Source organism: Rousettus aegyptiacus, unplaced genomic scaffold, assembly GCF_014176215.1.
Source record: "Rousettus aegyptiacus isolate mRouAeg1 unplaced genomic scaffold, mRouAeg1.p scaffold_m13_p_5, whole genome shotgun sequence".
Classification (NCBI taxonomy): Eukaryota; Metazoa; Chordata; class Mammalia; order Chiroptera; family Pteropodidae; genus Rousettus; species Rousettus aegyptiacus.
The window spans coordinates 59,861,809-59,877,968 of record NW_023416308.1 but is presented as its reverse complement, the minus strand read 5'-3'; the positions used below and the strand labels follow the sequence as shown (position 1 = coordinate 59,877,968).

General features: G+C 32.9%; 1 protein-coding gene across 6 annotated transcripts in view; it reads right to left on the bottom strand.

The window, feature by feature from the left end:
* MTMR2 (myotubularin related protein 2) overlaps window positions 1-16,160 on the bottom strand; it is a 99,178-nt gene that overhangs the window by 9,829 nt on the left and 73,189 nt on the right. For all 6 annotated transcript variants that reach the window (XM_016159933.2, XM_016159934.2, XM_036220234.1 and 3 more), the window contains 8 exons: window positions 15,140-15,234; window positions 14,866-14,976; window positions 12,761-12,862; window positions 11,671-11,754; window positions 7,963-8,112; window positions 7,035-7,223; window positions 4,096-4,281; window positions 1,369-1,575 (listed from right to left, as the gene is read on the bottom strand). In XM_016159933.2, coding sequence (XP_016015419.2) covers window positions 1,369-1,575; window positions 4,096-4,281; window positions 7,035-7,223; window positions 7,963-8,112; window positions 11,671-11,754; window positions 12,761-12,862; window positions 14,866-14,976; window positions 15,140-15,234 — 1,124 coding nt within the window. The remainder of the gene's footprint in view (window positions 1-1,368; window positions 1,576-4,095; window positions 4,282-7,034; window positions 7,224-7,962; window positions 8,113-11,670; window positions 11,755-12,760; window positions 12,863-14,865; window positions 14,977-15,139; window positions 15,235-16,160) is intronic.

Sequence of the window (16,160 nt, the reverse complement as noted above, 5' to 3'; positions counted from 1 at the left end):
ACTCTACTCTTGGCATGCTCAATCCCACCTAGACATTTGCTTACCCTGCTCCTCCTTCCTGGTAAAATATTCCTACTCCTCATTCTAATTCTATGATTACAACCTACACAGATGGGCAATAGATGAGAACCAAGTTTTCTGATTCCAAATTTAGTATTTTGCAGTAACATAGCTAAAAACTATTTGAATGTTTACTTAATTAAAAGCTACATGATCCAAAGGATGAATTAACAAAAAAGCAAATGTGAAAGAGTAGTATCCTTTAGAAGGGACGTAATAACCCCATTCCTCTATTTTAAGAACTGTGATTAACTCTGTATATCCACTTGTAGAAAAGCCATGCCTGATGTCCAAAGGATATCTGAGATGGTGAGGGGATTAGGATGAGAAAAGACTAAAGAAAATGGATAGTTAGCCAGAAGAACTGAAGATTATAGATTACATGGGCAGACAGCTACTTTTAAATATCTGAAGGACTATCTTATATGGATAAGTAGTCATATTTGTTCTATCTGTCTCCAAAGGGGAAGCAGGAAAATGAGAAGCAAATTTTAGTTTACTGTGAGGAAGAAGTTTCTAGTAGGTAGACTTTCTGAAGTGAGACTAGACAGCTTCAGGAAGCAATTTACTGCTTATTGCTGGAGGTGTTACTAAAGAAACTGAACAGTAATTTTGGGGACACCATAGAAGACATTCATCAATGAATGCCTGGACTCTGAGGTCTTTCACAGTCTTCAATTTGATACCACCACCATCATCAACATACATTCTGAAATATACAGGGAGCACAAAATGTCATTTCCATAAAACTGCAACACTTTCCATACATATGGCCATTACACTGTCAATACCTTAAGAAGGAAGATAGAAAAGTTGTTTTATTCTCAACTGTGAGTTAAATTTTAATTTTTTGTTATTTTAGTCCTAGCCTGTTTTCTTCTTTTTAAGACCCTGATCCTGTGTGACCAATGCTTGTTTATAGGGCTACTTTAAGAACAATTAAGCCATTCTTGTCTTTTTTAAGTCTACAGGAGAAGCTGGAGTGCCTTGTAATTCCATAACCATTTATACTAATCTGAACTGTAATTTAACAGTGGTGACACCTGCAGAAATCATGGAACGATATCTAATGTTTCCTGATAGCAATCACAGAAGAGACTGGGTCAGATACCTGACAAATAGCTAGCCCTGGCTCTAGACTGCAAAGCTGTGACAGGATATTCTAACGCTTTCCAAAACAAAGTTCTCTTGAGACATTTACCCCACTAGAATAAACGATCAATTTTAGATGAATATCTAATGAATAAAAGGCATTATTTTCACACGCATTGTGAGATGCAAGTACACTGAGTCAAGGTTTTCACTTACAAGCTGAAAGCGATGTCCAAAGCTCAGCCATTCTTTTTCCACAAGGACTTCAAATCCTCGGACAGTTCGATAGTATCCATCTAACATGAGCATGGCAAGGGAAGACAGCTGAGCTGTGCGGTCCCAGCCATCACTGCAGTGTACCATCACAGACGTCTTTCCTGACTCTACTTTGTCAGCGATCCTAAGAGCCCCTGCAAGAATAAGCTGCAAAACAGATTTTTTTCATTAAATTTTTAAAAAATTAAACGCTTCCTTCTTCAAAGTTTACTCACGGAACTTTGTTAGGGATGATTATCTCAAAAACGTGGAGGAAAAAACATCAGTCCCTTCCTAAATTTTTTTAATGGTAGAAAAACCTCATCAATGCAGACTCCTGTTACTCTACACAATGAAACATCCACATGAAAAATACATTTAGGTTTTAAACAAAGAGTATGAAAGAGAGAAAAAAAGGATTACATCATTCTAAAATAATCTATTTCTAAGAATCTTCAAATATTCTAACATCAACCATTTAAATAAAAATAACCTAGGTGAGACCTTATCTATTAAAGTAATACTTAACTAAATTTGAATATGTATGAAAACCATAAACTGATCTCTTTTAAAGTACTCTATAGCTTCTACAGCATTTATTTTACTATTTTTATATACATCACAGCATACAAGAAAGCATAGTGTAATACTTTAAAGTAAGCTACTTTTCTGTAACAGGAGGTTTAAAAAATTCTCATCAGATCAATATATAACTATGTCACTTTAACTGGTATCTAAAACAATTTACCTTTACTGAAGTTGACCTTGAGTTAAAACTAAACAGAATTAGATGTAACCAAAAAAGAAACAAAAGTATAGTATCCTTTGAAAAGGACAATACAGCCCTATTCTCTGCATTGACCAGATCATACTTATAGAACAATATGGTTCCACCTAGATCAGAATGAAAGACAACAGATTTACTAGCTAGGTCATAACCCTCTTTTGATCATAACTGTAGGCATATTCTGGAAATGGGGTACTCTGAAACAATCTTAATCTAGACTATGCACACAGTCTGTGAGCATTTTTTTTTCAAAAGTGCCTAGGCCCCATTCTCCACTAATCCTATCTCACTATTTTAAACAACATCCACCAATAATTCAAATACAGATCCAGACTTATATATCATTGACCCAAAAGATTAGAAAAATGGGAAAATTAAGACTGACCAGGAAGAGTTCTCCAAAATGGAGAACATTTTAATTCACTTATTAATTTACAAAATAAACATTTATGGAGTCCCTTACTATGTGGCAGGCACTGCTCTAGGTGCTAGAGGAAGTGTGAACAAAACAAAGTACTAGCTTAATGAAGTCTACATTCTTGCTTGAGGCCAGCCAGATGCAAATAAATAAACTGTATGTATATACCATGTCAGACGGCAGTGAGTGAAAAAGCATACAGGTCTAGGGGGTGCTGACAGAACTGTTATTTCGTATGGAATGGTTGGGAAAGGCTTCTGGGAAAGTGATATGTGACAAGAGATCTGAAGAAAGTCAGTGGGTAAGCCTTACAGGTGTGAGGATGGGGGGGCTAGGTGGGGAGGGGAAGGTAGTCCAGGCATAGCTGTACCTCTTGTACCTCTAAGGAAACTTGTTTTTGTTATAACCAGCTTTTTAGAGAGAACATTGCACCCTGCTAGTGAAATGACCTGGAATTTACAGAAGTGAGTGCTACAATTTATGTTAGTTCCAAATCAAGTCTTAAGGTTTTCTATTTACACTTCATGTAATAGATGGGCCACATAAACAAGTATTTGAGAACTGTTCACGCTTTCCTACATTCAAACTTCTAAGCTTCTAGAAGAGAACAATACAAATAGTCTGTAATTCTCATTAGGTCAATTTGGCCTTTTCAATTTTATCTGAATTTTAGAGATTTTAAGGTGACTACACATCTGTTCCTTAACATAAAAATTTCATCTCCCTTTATTTCATAGTATTAATATATGTTAGGTTATAGAAGTCTGTATTTTGGTAAGGTATGTTACTGAAATTCAGACCATATCTGAGAATATATGTAACTATATTAACTGAAATAACATTTGGTGCTTCAAACACTATATTACCATGTTAGGCAGATTAGTGTTCACATGGTAGTCTTCAAATCATTTAGCATTCAACTACTTCATCTCCCTGACCAAAATGGTTTCTACTTCACAAGTCATGCAATACATATTTATTGGGTGCCTATTATTCAGATAGTGCTGTCCTAACTCTTGAGGGGATAAAAAAGAAACATGATTTATGATTTATCTAGCCCTTGTCTCCATGCATCAGCAATATATGTTGTTTGATACACAAAAAATAACTAAGTGCAAGGTAGTACCTGATTAAATGGAAAGAAAAAGTGAAAACTTCAGAGAGAATGGAAATGGATGCAATCTGGGAAGGCTACATGGAATAAATGAAATATGAACTCAGAACTGAAAAACAGAATTCAGACAGGATGGGAAAGGGTAGGAAAGAAGTACAAAAGACTCAAATGTACAATATAGAAAACTAATTCATTCAAGCACCAAAACTTAGAAGTAGTTCTAATTATCAAAGTGGTTATCAATTTTTCACTGTTCAGAAAGCTGCCTTCATCTTGATTTCAACTGTAAAAGCCAATATAGACAAAGGAACAAAGAAAGTCCTTATCTGATATTCTACAATAGTAGAGGAAACAGTAACATATACCCACCTTAATATGTTCTAGCCAGTGAGTAGATTCCAAGTTAGACAACCAGTGGGTCTCTTCAATGTTGGGGTACACAATCTCCTTAAGTTTTCGTAATGATTCTCTCATAACATGAATATTGTGGATATCTAGAAAAACTAGTTCTGCATTTTGATAGGCATCTTCACTTTCATAGCCTCCACCCTTTGCCTGGAAAACACATCACAAGAAATCATAAATGAATGCACATCCATTGTATGCTGACATCCATGAAAAAGTGCCATAAACTATCAATATCATGAAAGATGACTTATTTTATTGGTGAATTGGAAAACTCGTGGAAAAATGAAGATGGCTCAGGGCAACTTAACCACTCTCTACCACATGTTTTTATTCAGAAAACAGGAATATACACTCACACTGACTTCCTTATGTAGTGGCTGTTATAAAAATTAAATGTGATGACATATATGAAGGTACTTCAACATTTTAAAGCACTAAATTTCCCCACCCATATTTCAAGTCCTACCCAAACAATTTCTTACAGAAGACTGAAATCGCCAGACTAGTAAGCTCCATGTGCAAGAATACATCTATTTAGTTTACTACTGGCCCATGCTGTTTTACCTCCCTTCCTCTTCACATCACTTTACTGTTTATATTTTTTAAAATGCTTTGCAATCATAACTTTGTTTCTATTTTAAGCATGTAATTATTTTAAAATAAAAAGTATAAAAGCACAAAATACTATGGCATGTCACTATCACTATCCTCAAAGACTTAAACCTGCATCTACAGAACAGAATGAGTAATATTTGGTGTTCAAAATAAGCTATGGCTGGAAAGGAGAACTTAATTGGGACATGGTTGCAAGAGCATTTGTCATATTCATATCAATTAAGCTATAAAAATGTTCTTACTATGCAGGTAAAAAATATTTGTTGGAATAATTCTGAAAATTAAAAAAGGGAGGCAAGTGAGAGAATCGGGCAAAGGTAGTCAAAAGGTAAAACTTCCAGTTATAAGATTAATAAGTTCTGGAGATCTAATGTACAGCATAGTGACTAGAGTTAATAATACTCTATTGTGTATTTGAAAGTTGCTAAGGCAATCGATGCTAACTAGACTTATTGTGGTAATCATTTCAATATATGTACAAATCATTATGTTGTATACCTTAAACGATGTTAAATGTCAATTATATCTCAGTAAAACTGGTGGAAGGCTTTAGGGTGGTGAAGTGAATAAATCTTTCTGAAAAATATATGCAATATGCAACAAAATTTTTTAAAATATGCATATTTTAAATTTTGATATAGTAATTGTATATCTAGGAAACTTAAGGAAATAAAGATGTCAACAGAAGATATCTATTTCGGCCACATTTAAAATATTATTTAAATGCCCAACATTAGAAAATGATTCAATGGATAATATAGCTACATAATAAATACTATTATTTTTCAAGAATATTCCATTAAAATAAATAATTCTTATGTTAAAGGAAAAAAACAATGAAACAAAATAACCAGTACTTAAATGTACAGAAAAAGTAGTGAAGGAAAATATATCAAAACATTAGTGATCATGGGTGATTTTTATCTCCTTTCATTACTTCTATGCCTTCCCAGTTTTTAAATTGTCTACTACATATCTCGTAACAAAAAATAAAAATTCCCAATAAAAAAATATGTCAGTCCTAAAAAGGGGGAGATTTCTATAGTGAAAATATACATGAAAATGATTTTTAAAAATAAGATGAAGAATATAATATCTTGCCCTACCTCTTTTTCTGCCATATATTTCTCTCTCCTTCTCTCAGCCTACAAAATATCCTAAATCTTATTCCTGTTAATTCATGGCATAAAGTTTAGGGAAGGGAACAAGCAATTACTGGAAAATTATGTGCCAGTTCTGGACAATGGGCTTCTCATACGTATTATCTCATTGCTCTTTTATGAAGGAATATGTACAGTTTAATAGAGAATAACTGAAACTCACAATCCCCTCAAAATGTTATAGACAGGATGAAGGTAATTAGGTACATCCTCCACAATTTTATTAAAAAGATGATCATCCCCAGCATTGTTAATAATAGCAAGAAACCCAGAAATAAACGAAATATCCAACAACAGTTGATATTATTATTATACCATTAAAATAATGTTATAGGTGAATGTTTATTGGCATAGAGTTAATTTTTTCAAAAAGTTACAACTATCGCATTCTTTTTCAAATACATGTCTGCACGCATATACACATACATATGGAAAGTGTAACCAAAGTTTAAAGATGTTTCTCAGTTACAGGTTTAAGGGCATTTTGAAATACTCTTTTTGCTTCTCTGCATTAGCTAATTCTTCTATAATATATTGCTTATTGAGGCTTAAAAAGGAGGTAATTTTTAAAAGCTGAATTGTATCTCCTCTGGTAGATTTTGTCAACTGGACCAGAATTTCTATTTCCACAATGCAAGTATTTATTTTACAGCAGAAATCAGGACTACTGCTCCAACTAAGATATTCCAAGTCTTCACTATGAATAACCTGTATAGGTGAAGGGCTGTCAGAGGAGGGCACCACTGGTCACTGAAAACACTGCTTCAGGCTACAGCAGTGCAATGCAGACTTTATATAAGCTCAGTTAGTTGTCAAGTTTGAAAAAAGGAGAAACTAATTACTGCTGAACACCTATTTATTATGTAAGCACAGGGTTATGCATTATTTTTAATTAGATGACTTGTGCCCCCAAGACAACACTGTTAGCTATTATTATTCTCATTTTATAAATGAGCAAATTAAGGTCTAAAAAGATAAAACAACTGTCATATCGTCAAGCAGGAAAGTCAAGATTAGATTCTGTATCTTTATCACTGGGAAAGCTTGACTTCTACTACACTATGGCTCCCACCAAACCAACTGTTTTATGAAACTGTTATCATAATTACTGAAAGACAATCTCACCTTATTGGCAACAGCATTAACACTTGGCCGGGCATCAAATATAAAAATTTTATGAGATTGGGCATTGGAATCCATGATGGCTTGAAGGTATTTTTCATCTTCTTTGCTTCTCTTCCCACTCACTCCTACCATGGGCTGGCTACATCGAGTGATTGTGGCTTGACTTTCAGGATGAATCCATGATAAAACCTTAAGGGGAAGGGGATGGTGACATACCCTTTATATACTTCTGTTTATAATTCTTCTCAGAAACAGTAATCTATAAAACTCTGCTTTCTTATTGGATTCAAAGTCTAGACATGAAAGAATATATGAGGCTGCTATGAAATATCATCTTTTTTTCAAGCCAACTCTGGCACATGAAAACTTCGTCTAATTCTTTAATCAGATATTGATCTATAAAAGTCAACTGATTATAGGGAAGTGTTGTCTCTAGGGAAAAAAAAAACACATTAAAAGTGGATAAATAAGCCCGACTTTTAATGTTTTATTACTATTATCAGCAAAACTGCCCAACTATAAAGTCTTCACAATCTATGAATTTTGTACCTAAAAATATTTGAACGGATCTTTCTAGAACACAGTGATTTATCAGTTTTGGAAAATTTTCGTTCTAGGATTTAAAGGAAAAAGCACTTATCACTATGACTAAAGAATGTGTAGTAAGATAAGGAAATAGTGCATAATACACAGAACCAGTTAAGAATCATGCAATTCTGTGGAGTTCTCTAATACCCATGTGAGACTCTCTAGAAATCTAAGTCTTGTCCTTAGTTTTAATTTTTTTAAGTAACACATTCTCTAATATCCCCATAAAAACCTGATGCTATAGCTATTTTTATCCTGCATCCATTCTCCCATTCATTACTCTCAGCATTATGTAGAGTATAAAAGCATTTATGAAGCCTCATCAAAGCTTCATACTTACTGGGATACGGCCCCTTGATCTGAAGGATGCCACTCTCTTTAATTCTTCATCAGGAATATTTGCTGGTACAACCAAGAGGGCAGGGTATGTATCACAAAGCTCATATCGTTCATTTATCTTTGTTATTCTCCAGCTTTCATTTGGAATTCCCTGTATGTGAAATAAAACACGAAGTACTACCTAACTAAAATATTACAAGACATCAGAATAGAAGGCATCCTATTCAGCCTCTCTCATCTCTACTATCCATCTTTTAAGTTGTTGGGATAGTTACTGTCTGCCTTTGGTGACCAGACTATTAGGATGAGACATTCTAACATAGAGATCTGTGTTCTTTGTGGCATTCAATTTTATGTTAATATTTATTACATTATTATTATTAAATACTGATCAAGTGTATGGTCTGTGCTACAGATCCAGGGGGAAGGAAGGAAACAGCAAGATCATAAATGTTTCCTGTCTTTGGATGACTGAGTTTGTGCCATGAACACATACAAAGAAATTTCAGAGGGCAGGCACCTAGTGTCCACCAGAATGCTATATACATTTTTATCACTTACATACCTAAAGTGAATTTTTCACTCCTACATTATAGTACTAATTAAATATTGTTAATATAAAACATATTACAAGGGAGTAACAGAAGGCAAAGCCAAAAAAGAAAAGAGAAATACTTAAAATAATTGTTTTAATAACACATCAATTATAAAGCTCTCATTGGTCCTTCAATATTTGCTGTATGTATAACTAGTATACTACTTCACATATAAAATTATCTAGTAAGACGGTTAAATATTTTTCAACCTTCATACTACAGAAAATAAAGCCATATATAGGAATATATATTTTAAAACTCTTACGAATATATATTTTAAAACTTTTATGACCCCCTGACAAGTCATACCACAGAAAAAGAATCAAAAGAAAATAAATTATAGTAAAAAAATAATATATATATATATAGAGAGAGAGAGAGAGAAAGAGAGCATCTGCTATGTGCAGGCACTGTGCCAGCAGCCTCTTTACACATACATACACAATTTAAAAGGTACAAAACAGTATGCATAGTATGCTATCATCTGCTCAAAACACACACAAGCTTTGTGGGAATAAAATCTCCGAAAGGATATATAGGTAACCAATAACAATATTTCCTAAAAGGGAAAGGAACCGGGAGGCTTAGGAGACATGGTTGGCCTAGAAGAGATACCTACATTTCAACATACACCTCATACCTTTTCAATTTTACACAGAGTGCAAGGATTATCACTTCCAATTTTTTTCAATTAAAAAAAAAAGAATACTCTGCTGCTTCATCTCTAGTCTTAAGATTTATATTGAGATTATCTCAATCTTCCCCCATAATAAGCTTAAAAATATTTTTTAAAATACCCTGAGCTTTTCAATAACAACAACAAAAAAAACCACAAACAATCCAATCAAAAATGGACAGAGGTCCTGAACAGACACTTCTCCCTAGAGGACATACAAATGGCCAACAAATATATAAAAAGATGCTCAACATCACTAGCTATGAGGAAAATGCAAATCAAAATCACAATGAGATACCATCTCACACCTGTTAGAATAGCTATAATCAACAGGACAAGTAACAAATGTTGGAAAGGATGTGGAGAAAAAGGAACCCTCATACACTGCTGGTGTGACTGCAAATTGGTACAGCCACTATGAAAAGTGGTGTGGAGGTTCCTCAAAAAACTAAGAATTGACCTACCATATGATCCAGCAATCCCTCTACTGGGTATTTACCCTAAAGACTTGAAAACTCATATTCGAAAAGATATTTGCACACCAATGTTCACAGCAGCATTATTCACAATGGCCAGGACCTGGAAGCAACTGAAGTATCCTACAATACATGATTGGCTAAAGAAGCTGTGGTACACATATACAATGGAATATTACTCAGCCATAAGAAGAGATGAAATACTGTCATTTGCAACAACATAACTTTGAAATAATCATACTAAGAGAAATAAGCCAAACAGAAAAGGTTGAAAATCACATGATATCACATATTATGGGCTATAAACCTAAAAGCAAGAGATGAACAAGACAAACAGAGACTCATGGACATGGACATGCCAGAAGGGAGGGGAGGGGGGAGGAGAAAATAAAAAAATAAAATGTTAAAAAATATTATGTATATATAGTATGAAAAAAAAATAAACTGGCATTTAAAAATTTTTTAAAATAAAAATAAAAACCCTGAGTTTTCTAACTACAAAAAATAAAGCATCTTCTCTATTAGACTTTAGCTTGGTAGAGCCAAAAACAAATAAAATGCCTTAACTGTAAGAAAAGTCAACAAATTAGTAAGTCAAAGACCATAAGATATCCATATCATTTAATGTAAAGTTCAATGCTCTATTCTGACTACCACATTTCCTTACCCTTTAGCTTTTTTCTTTTTAATAATTATTTATTTCTTTGGACATTTATCTCCTTTCCAAAGTTCTATGTTGAATGCTACTAGAACAGATAGCAATTTTTGCCCAGATTTCCAACGAACAGCCCTCTTTTTTACAATTCTAAAGACACTTAGATTTTCTGATTGTTTTCCCACCTAATTTTGACACGAGATTTTTGGGTTAGCAAAAATCTTGCAATGTCACTTGAGGACTCATGGTTTTTAGTTGATCCATTTACTTTGTATTATGCTTCATATTTTGCCAGCTGATGGTTTTATAACTGAGGAATTTTAAATTTTACTTGACCCATGTGATTGAACAGAAACTCAGTTTCAAACCATTTAGAGATCTTTAGTTCTCTAATGGTGGTTTTTTAGTCTTCCTAGTTTTGTGAAACAAACCTAAGTAAATTAAAAGTTTTATAATTAAAATGCAGTATTTGAAATCTAAATATAAAAATCATAGCTAATGATTTTCATATCTGCATTCTAGAATTTGGATATCAAATCTAATGATTACCAAGAAACAATCAATGTGTCTAAACTTAAATTCTTAGGAAAGTACAGTGAACATGTGTAAAGTTAAAAATAAAGACTAACTTTAAGTAGAGTTTAAGTATTGCAGTATAGGGACTCTTTAGGAAGTAGTGTACTGAGAAAGAATAGGAAGAATGATATGCTATAACACAGATTTCAAGACTGAATTCTCCTTTAATATTTTACTGTGGTGAATTAAAGCACATTAATAGGTTTTCTAATATTAAATCGACCCACCTTAGTCATGATATATTACCTGTTTTATATATTAACAGATTTGAGTTGTTAAAATTTTATGTAGAAGTGAATCTTCCGTGAAGATGTAAAACTTTCATAATTTTATATAAAGCTAAGTTATAAACAGAACTATTGAAATTTTTTCCAAAATTAAATTATAGGATACTCAAAAGAGAAAAATGTGAATAATGTTGAATGATATATAAGAATATTAAAATATAAATGTATTTACCATTTTTATTTTAAAAATTGTTAAATATTTTTAAAACAAACTGATTTACTTGTAAATTCTTAGCTAAGCAAATATTAATAAAAGATCATTAGCATAGTCTGAAAAGCAGTTTAAAGAAACTAAAAGGCAGCCAAAAAAATCAGGCTTAACATCATGAAAAAAAAAAATAGCAAAAACCACAGAACTATATAAAGCTGTTTAATTCAACCAATAAAATTTTTGTTGTAAAGAATACTGAATATTAAGATTGAAAGAAAAAAAAAGTACATACCTGCCTCCTATACTCTAAAAGAGGATCATATAGCTTCCACCCATTTTCAGGGAATACTTCTTTGTATTCGAAAGCAAAAAGGGGCTATAAAAAAAAGTATACAGAATTAATGGCTAAAAAGACATTTTAGGAGGTAATGAATCAGAAATGTATCCTCATTATATCCAAAGTTTTTACTTATTTATCTGCCAGAATATTTTGTATTGGTGTCCCTGTTTTACGTTGTTGTGTTATTTTGTTTTATCATTTTGAACTTATTGTTTTTTCATATTTTCCAAATATGTAGAAAAGCACAGAGGCCCATTCCCAAGATTTATTAAAGACTACCACATCACCATATTTCTTTCAGGTATCTTCGGTAGCCGTTTTAGGTCTCCTTCTAAATAATGAAACAGTTACATAAAAAAGATACCTTCTGATATAATTAGTTTGACACTGCAGATATCGTAAGTAAAACAGCTTTGAAGTTTATGCTATTTTTTCTAAAACACACTGAATAAACTTTTTACTTTTTGACATGCAATCTATATACCAAAAATTTGATTTATGTAGACAGAATGGCAGAGAACTACAGTGAAAATCAAACTAGGGTATTGATTCCAAATTTTACTACCTACTAATTATGTCCTTGAGTTACTTACCTGCTCATGGTTTCACCTTTAAAATAGGAATAAATAATATTTACTCCCATAGGGATACTGTGGAAGTTAGATTATATAATGTAAATGAGGGAGCCTAACACTATTAACACCACATTGTAGGAATGCAGTTAAATATCTGTCCACCCTACACTCTTAAATTGCTAGACCTGTCAGCTCCCAATTAAAAAGATTTCAAATCCTAAGAACATATACAGCTTTTCATAATGGAAACACCCTGAATAGAAATCATAGAATATCACTACACAGGAAATCAGCTAGTCCAGCTTCCTCACGTTATGCCTAACAAAACTGGTCTGAGAGATTAGGTTAAAACTTAAATTATACATCTGGTTAAATGGCAAAGCAGAATCGTAAATGTAGATATTCAGATATCCTAGACAAATTTCTTTATATCAATACACATTTTTCAAAGATAAGAGCCATCTTACCAGGTTATTAGAAACAGGAAATGCATATTTCATTAGATTTTCAAATATGGATCTTCTTGTTCGCCCCTCAGGTTTATGAGCAAACCGTAAATTTCTAATATCCTAGAAAAGATTTAGGATCCAAGTCATCTATCATTTTTCACTTTTCATTTAACGAACAAATAAGGTAACTTAGAACTATCTGGTAAAATTTTAAGATTTGTGAATGTGGCGTACAAAAATAAATCAGACACCCTTTAGAGGAAGAGAAATTACAACTCCTTATTGAGGGAAATAAAAGAAACGAAAGGCATTTTAATATAAGGCAGAATTCAGAGGACAGAAAATTTACTTCTGCTTATATACTCAAGATAAGTCAGTGAAAGAAGGCACTGGAGATTAAAGATACTGTATGTGAAGCTTAATATGACTGATACACACTATCGGCATATGTTCTTTCTCTATGAAAATCCATTTTCTGTTATGAATTTCACTATTAAAAATCTGACTAGCTGTTGTTATATTTCATAAGTGTCTTTGTTCCCATTATGCCTGGTCATTGTTTTCCTACTTACAGTTCAGTCCCAATTTCATTAGATCTTCTATTTTAAGTCTCCTGCTACTAGACTTATAGAACCAAACTGCCTAAAGTTCTTCTATGCTATGTCCAAGTTCTTCAACCCTCTGTCGGCACATAAACTCTGATAGCTTGGTTGGTATCATTAGGCGCTGCAGTCCCATCTAAAGACCAAGGTTCCCTTCATTATTTGTTCTCAAGCAATTGCTCTTCAAGCAATTGTCTATGCTTAGGCTGAATGCAGACATTATGTTCTGGTTTACTGACATCTTAACAGCACTAAGAAAAAAATTGGGATTAAGAATAATTTTAAGACTTCATTTTATTTGTTATAATCTAGGCAAAATTAAAAATAGCTTTATTATACCCCATTCTGTAAAACCAAACAGAGAGACACCCCACTACAATGTACCTATACAAAATGAAGAAAAATCATTTTATTACAAATTTTATCCAAAATTAGGATGCTAGTCTACCATCTTCTAAGACAAACACATGCGGGAACCTAAGCCAATCAATACCTTGTTTTTCCTCAGCGAATAGCTTTATAACTAATAGAGATATTCATAAACACTCTGTTAACCACAGAGCTCTCTAAAACGATCACAGCAGAAGCCATACGAATGTCTAGGTTTGTTAATGGCCTTGTTCATGAAAAAACTTATTCTTAAAATGATTGAGATTTCAAAGTCACCCTCTTTATTTTTCTCTTATATGCTCTATTTATATACACTACAGAAAAATGATCAGACACAATGTGCTTGACAGATGGTTAAGTTATTACATTCTTAGAGTGCTTCTGATTACAATGAAAAAGCAAAAAAAAAAAATGACTAAGTCATTAGCTTTAATAACAGATTCACAAAACTTCTAAGATAAACAGAAGAAAGTATCTTGAAAATTATGCATGTACTGTTGCTTTTACTTTTGGCACGAGCAGAACAGCAAAAGTAAAAGATGAGCTAGAATTGAGATGAGCACAGGTGTTAATTGGGCCATAATAAGGAGAACACTGACCTGTAAAAGTGGCCCATAGTATTAAGCACCTATGATACAATGTTAAAATTGTAAAAATCTAAGTTTCATTCAAGCATTAATGTATTTAAAAAAATGCAAATTAGATAAGAAAATGGGAAGTTTTCCCAACGATTGTTTCAGAAGCAGAAAACTTAGGAAAACTAGAAAAGATAGATAATGACGAATGTATCATAACCAGTTCTTCTACTACAAAGTGCCATGCCTTACCTGCTCAGATCTTTAAGTTTCTAATTTAGAAATTAAAGGTAATAATGTCTATCATACCTACTTCAGGATTTTAATGAGGCTCAATATGAAATAATGAATGTGAAAGTTGGATCCAAAAGAATTCAAGTCTAATTTATGACAGATCATCTTTATATTACTTCTAAATGTTGTTTTCTTCTAATAGCATGACACTGCTAGTATGAAATCCATTTTATACATTGGAAACTAGTCTAAACACAGGCTGTAATTTACTCGATTAAGATAACTTTTCAAATCAAATAAAACTTCATATGATGACATTTACCTTACACACAGTTTCTAGTCCGTAAGAATTTTCACCTCGACTAGAAGCACCACCAATTTTTTCTACTCTACTTATCACACCAAGAGAAGCATCTAAAACAAATGGAGGATCCTAAAGGAAGGAAGAAAAAAAATCTGAGCAATTGATAATATATAATTATAGCGGAGAAAAAAATCTTAATCAGAAATACTTTATTAAAAATTATCAAAAATGAACAAAACTGTCTTCAAACAACAGAGACGAACATATAAAAATCTAATCCAACAAGTCTTACCCGTTCCATGCTTTTGAAATATAACCTGTAATTTGTGACAGTCAGAGTTCCTCGTACAGCACCAGTGAATGGACATATGTAAGTTACATCTTTGGCTGAAAAGGCAAAGAGTCCACAATTTACTATCTAATGTGCAGTATTAAAAACCACACTCTTATCTTTTCACAAATAAAATTTAATAGAATTCTGATTGCTAGTCTACACTTATGCTCAAAAATCACAGAATCAGTGATTCAAAGAGAATGCAGAAGCCAAATCCAAGCTTCCAACCATGCAATTATCTGGGGGAAGAATGTAGAATAAATAGGAAGAATAGGAAGAACTAGAGAGGCAGAGGACATCCCTTACCCTCAGGCAAATCGGAAAGAAACAAAGATGGCCACTATCTCTGTGGGATAAATAGGTGTGGTAGCTGGAGTGGTGGGTGGAGGGGTGGTGGTAATGGTGGTTAACAACAATGAATGTCTCACATCACCGTCACCAGTCATCTTAACATAGTTTCTAGATCACCTCACCAATCAGCTGATCTTCTTTGGCCACAGTCTAGTCTGTCAACATACCTCTAAAAATACAATATCTGAAATATATAATACCAGAAACCTCTGACCTAATTATATTTATGGGGAAAAATACTGTAGGGGAAATGCAGTGCATAAGGAATATAATTTCTTAGAAAAATAATAGTATAAGAGGATATTATATTCCTGACCAAGCAACTGATGTTCAACTTTGTAGAGAAATAATCACAAGCATTATTTTATTAAATGATAAATGATGAATCTACATACCATTCAGCTTTTTAACACATTAAGCAGGATAACTCAGCTATCACAGTTCAAAATAATACTTAATATGGTAAACTTTGTAATGCCAAACATAAAATTTTTTATCTTAAAATATTTATAAATCCCACAATGTCATTATTGTAGCAAATCAACATATATAAGAATATCTTCACCGTTCCAAAGAAGGCACAAATTTCTAAGAACCTTTCAGGAGGCTTCTGGGAAAACTTAGGCAC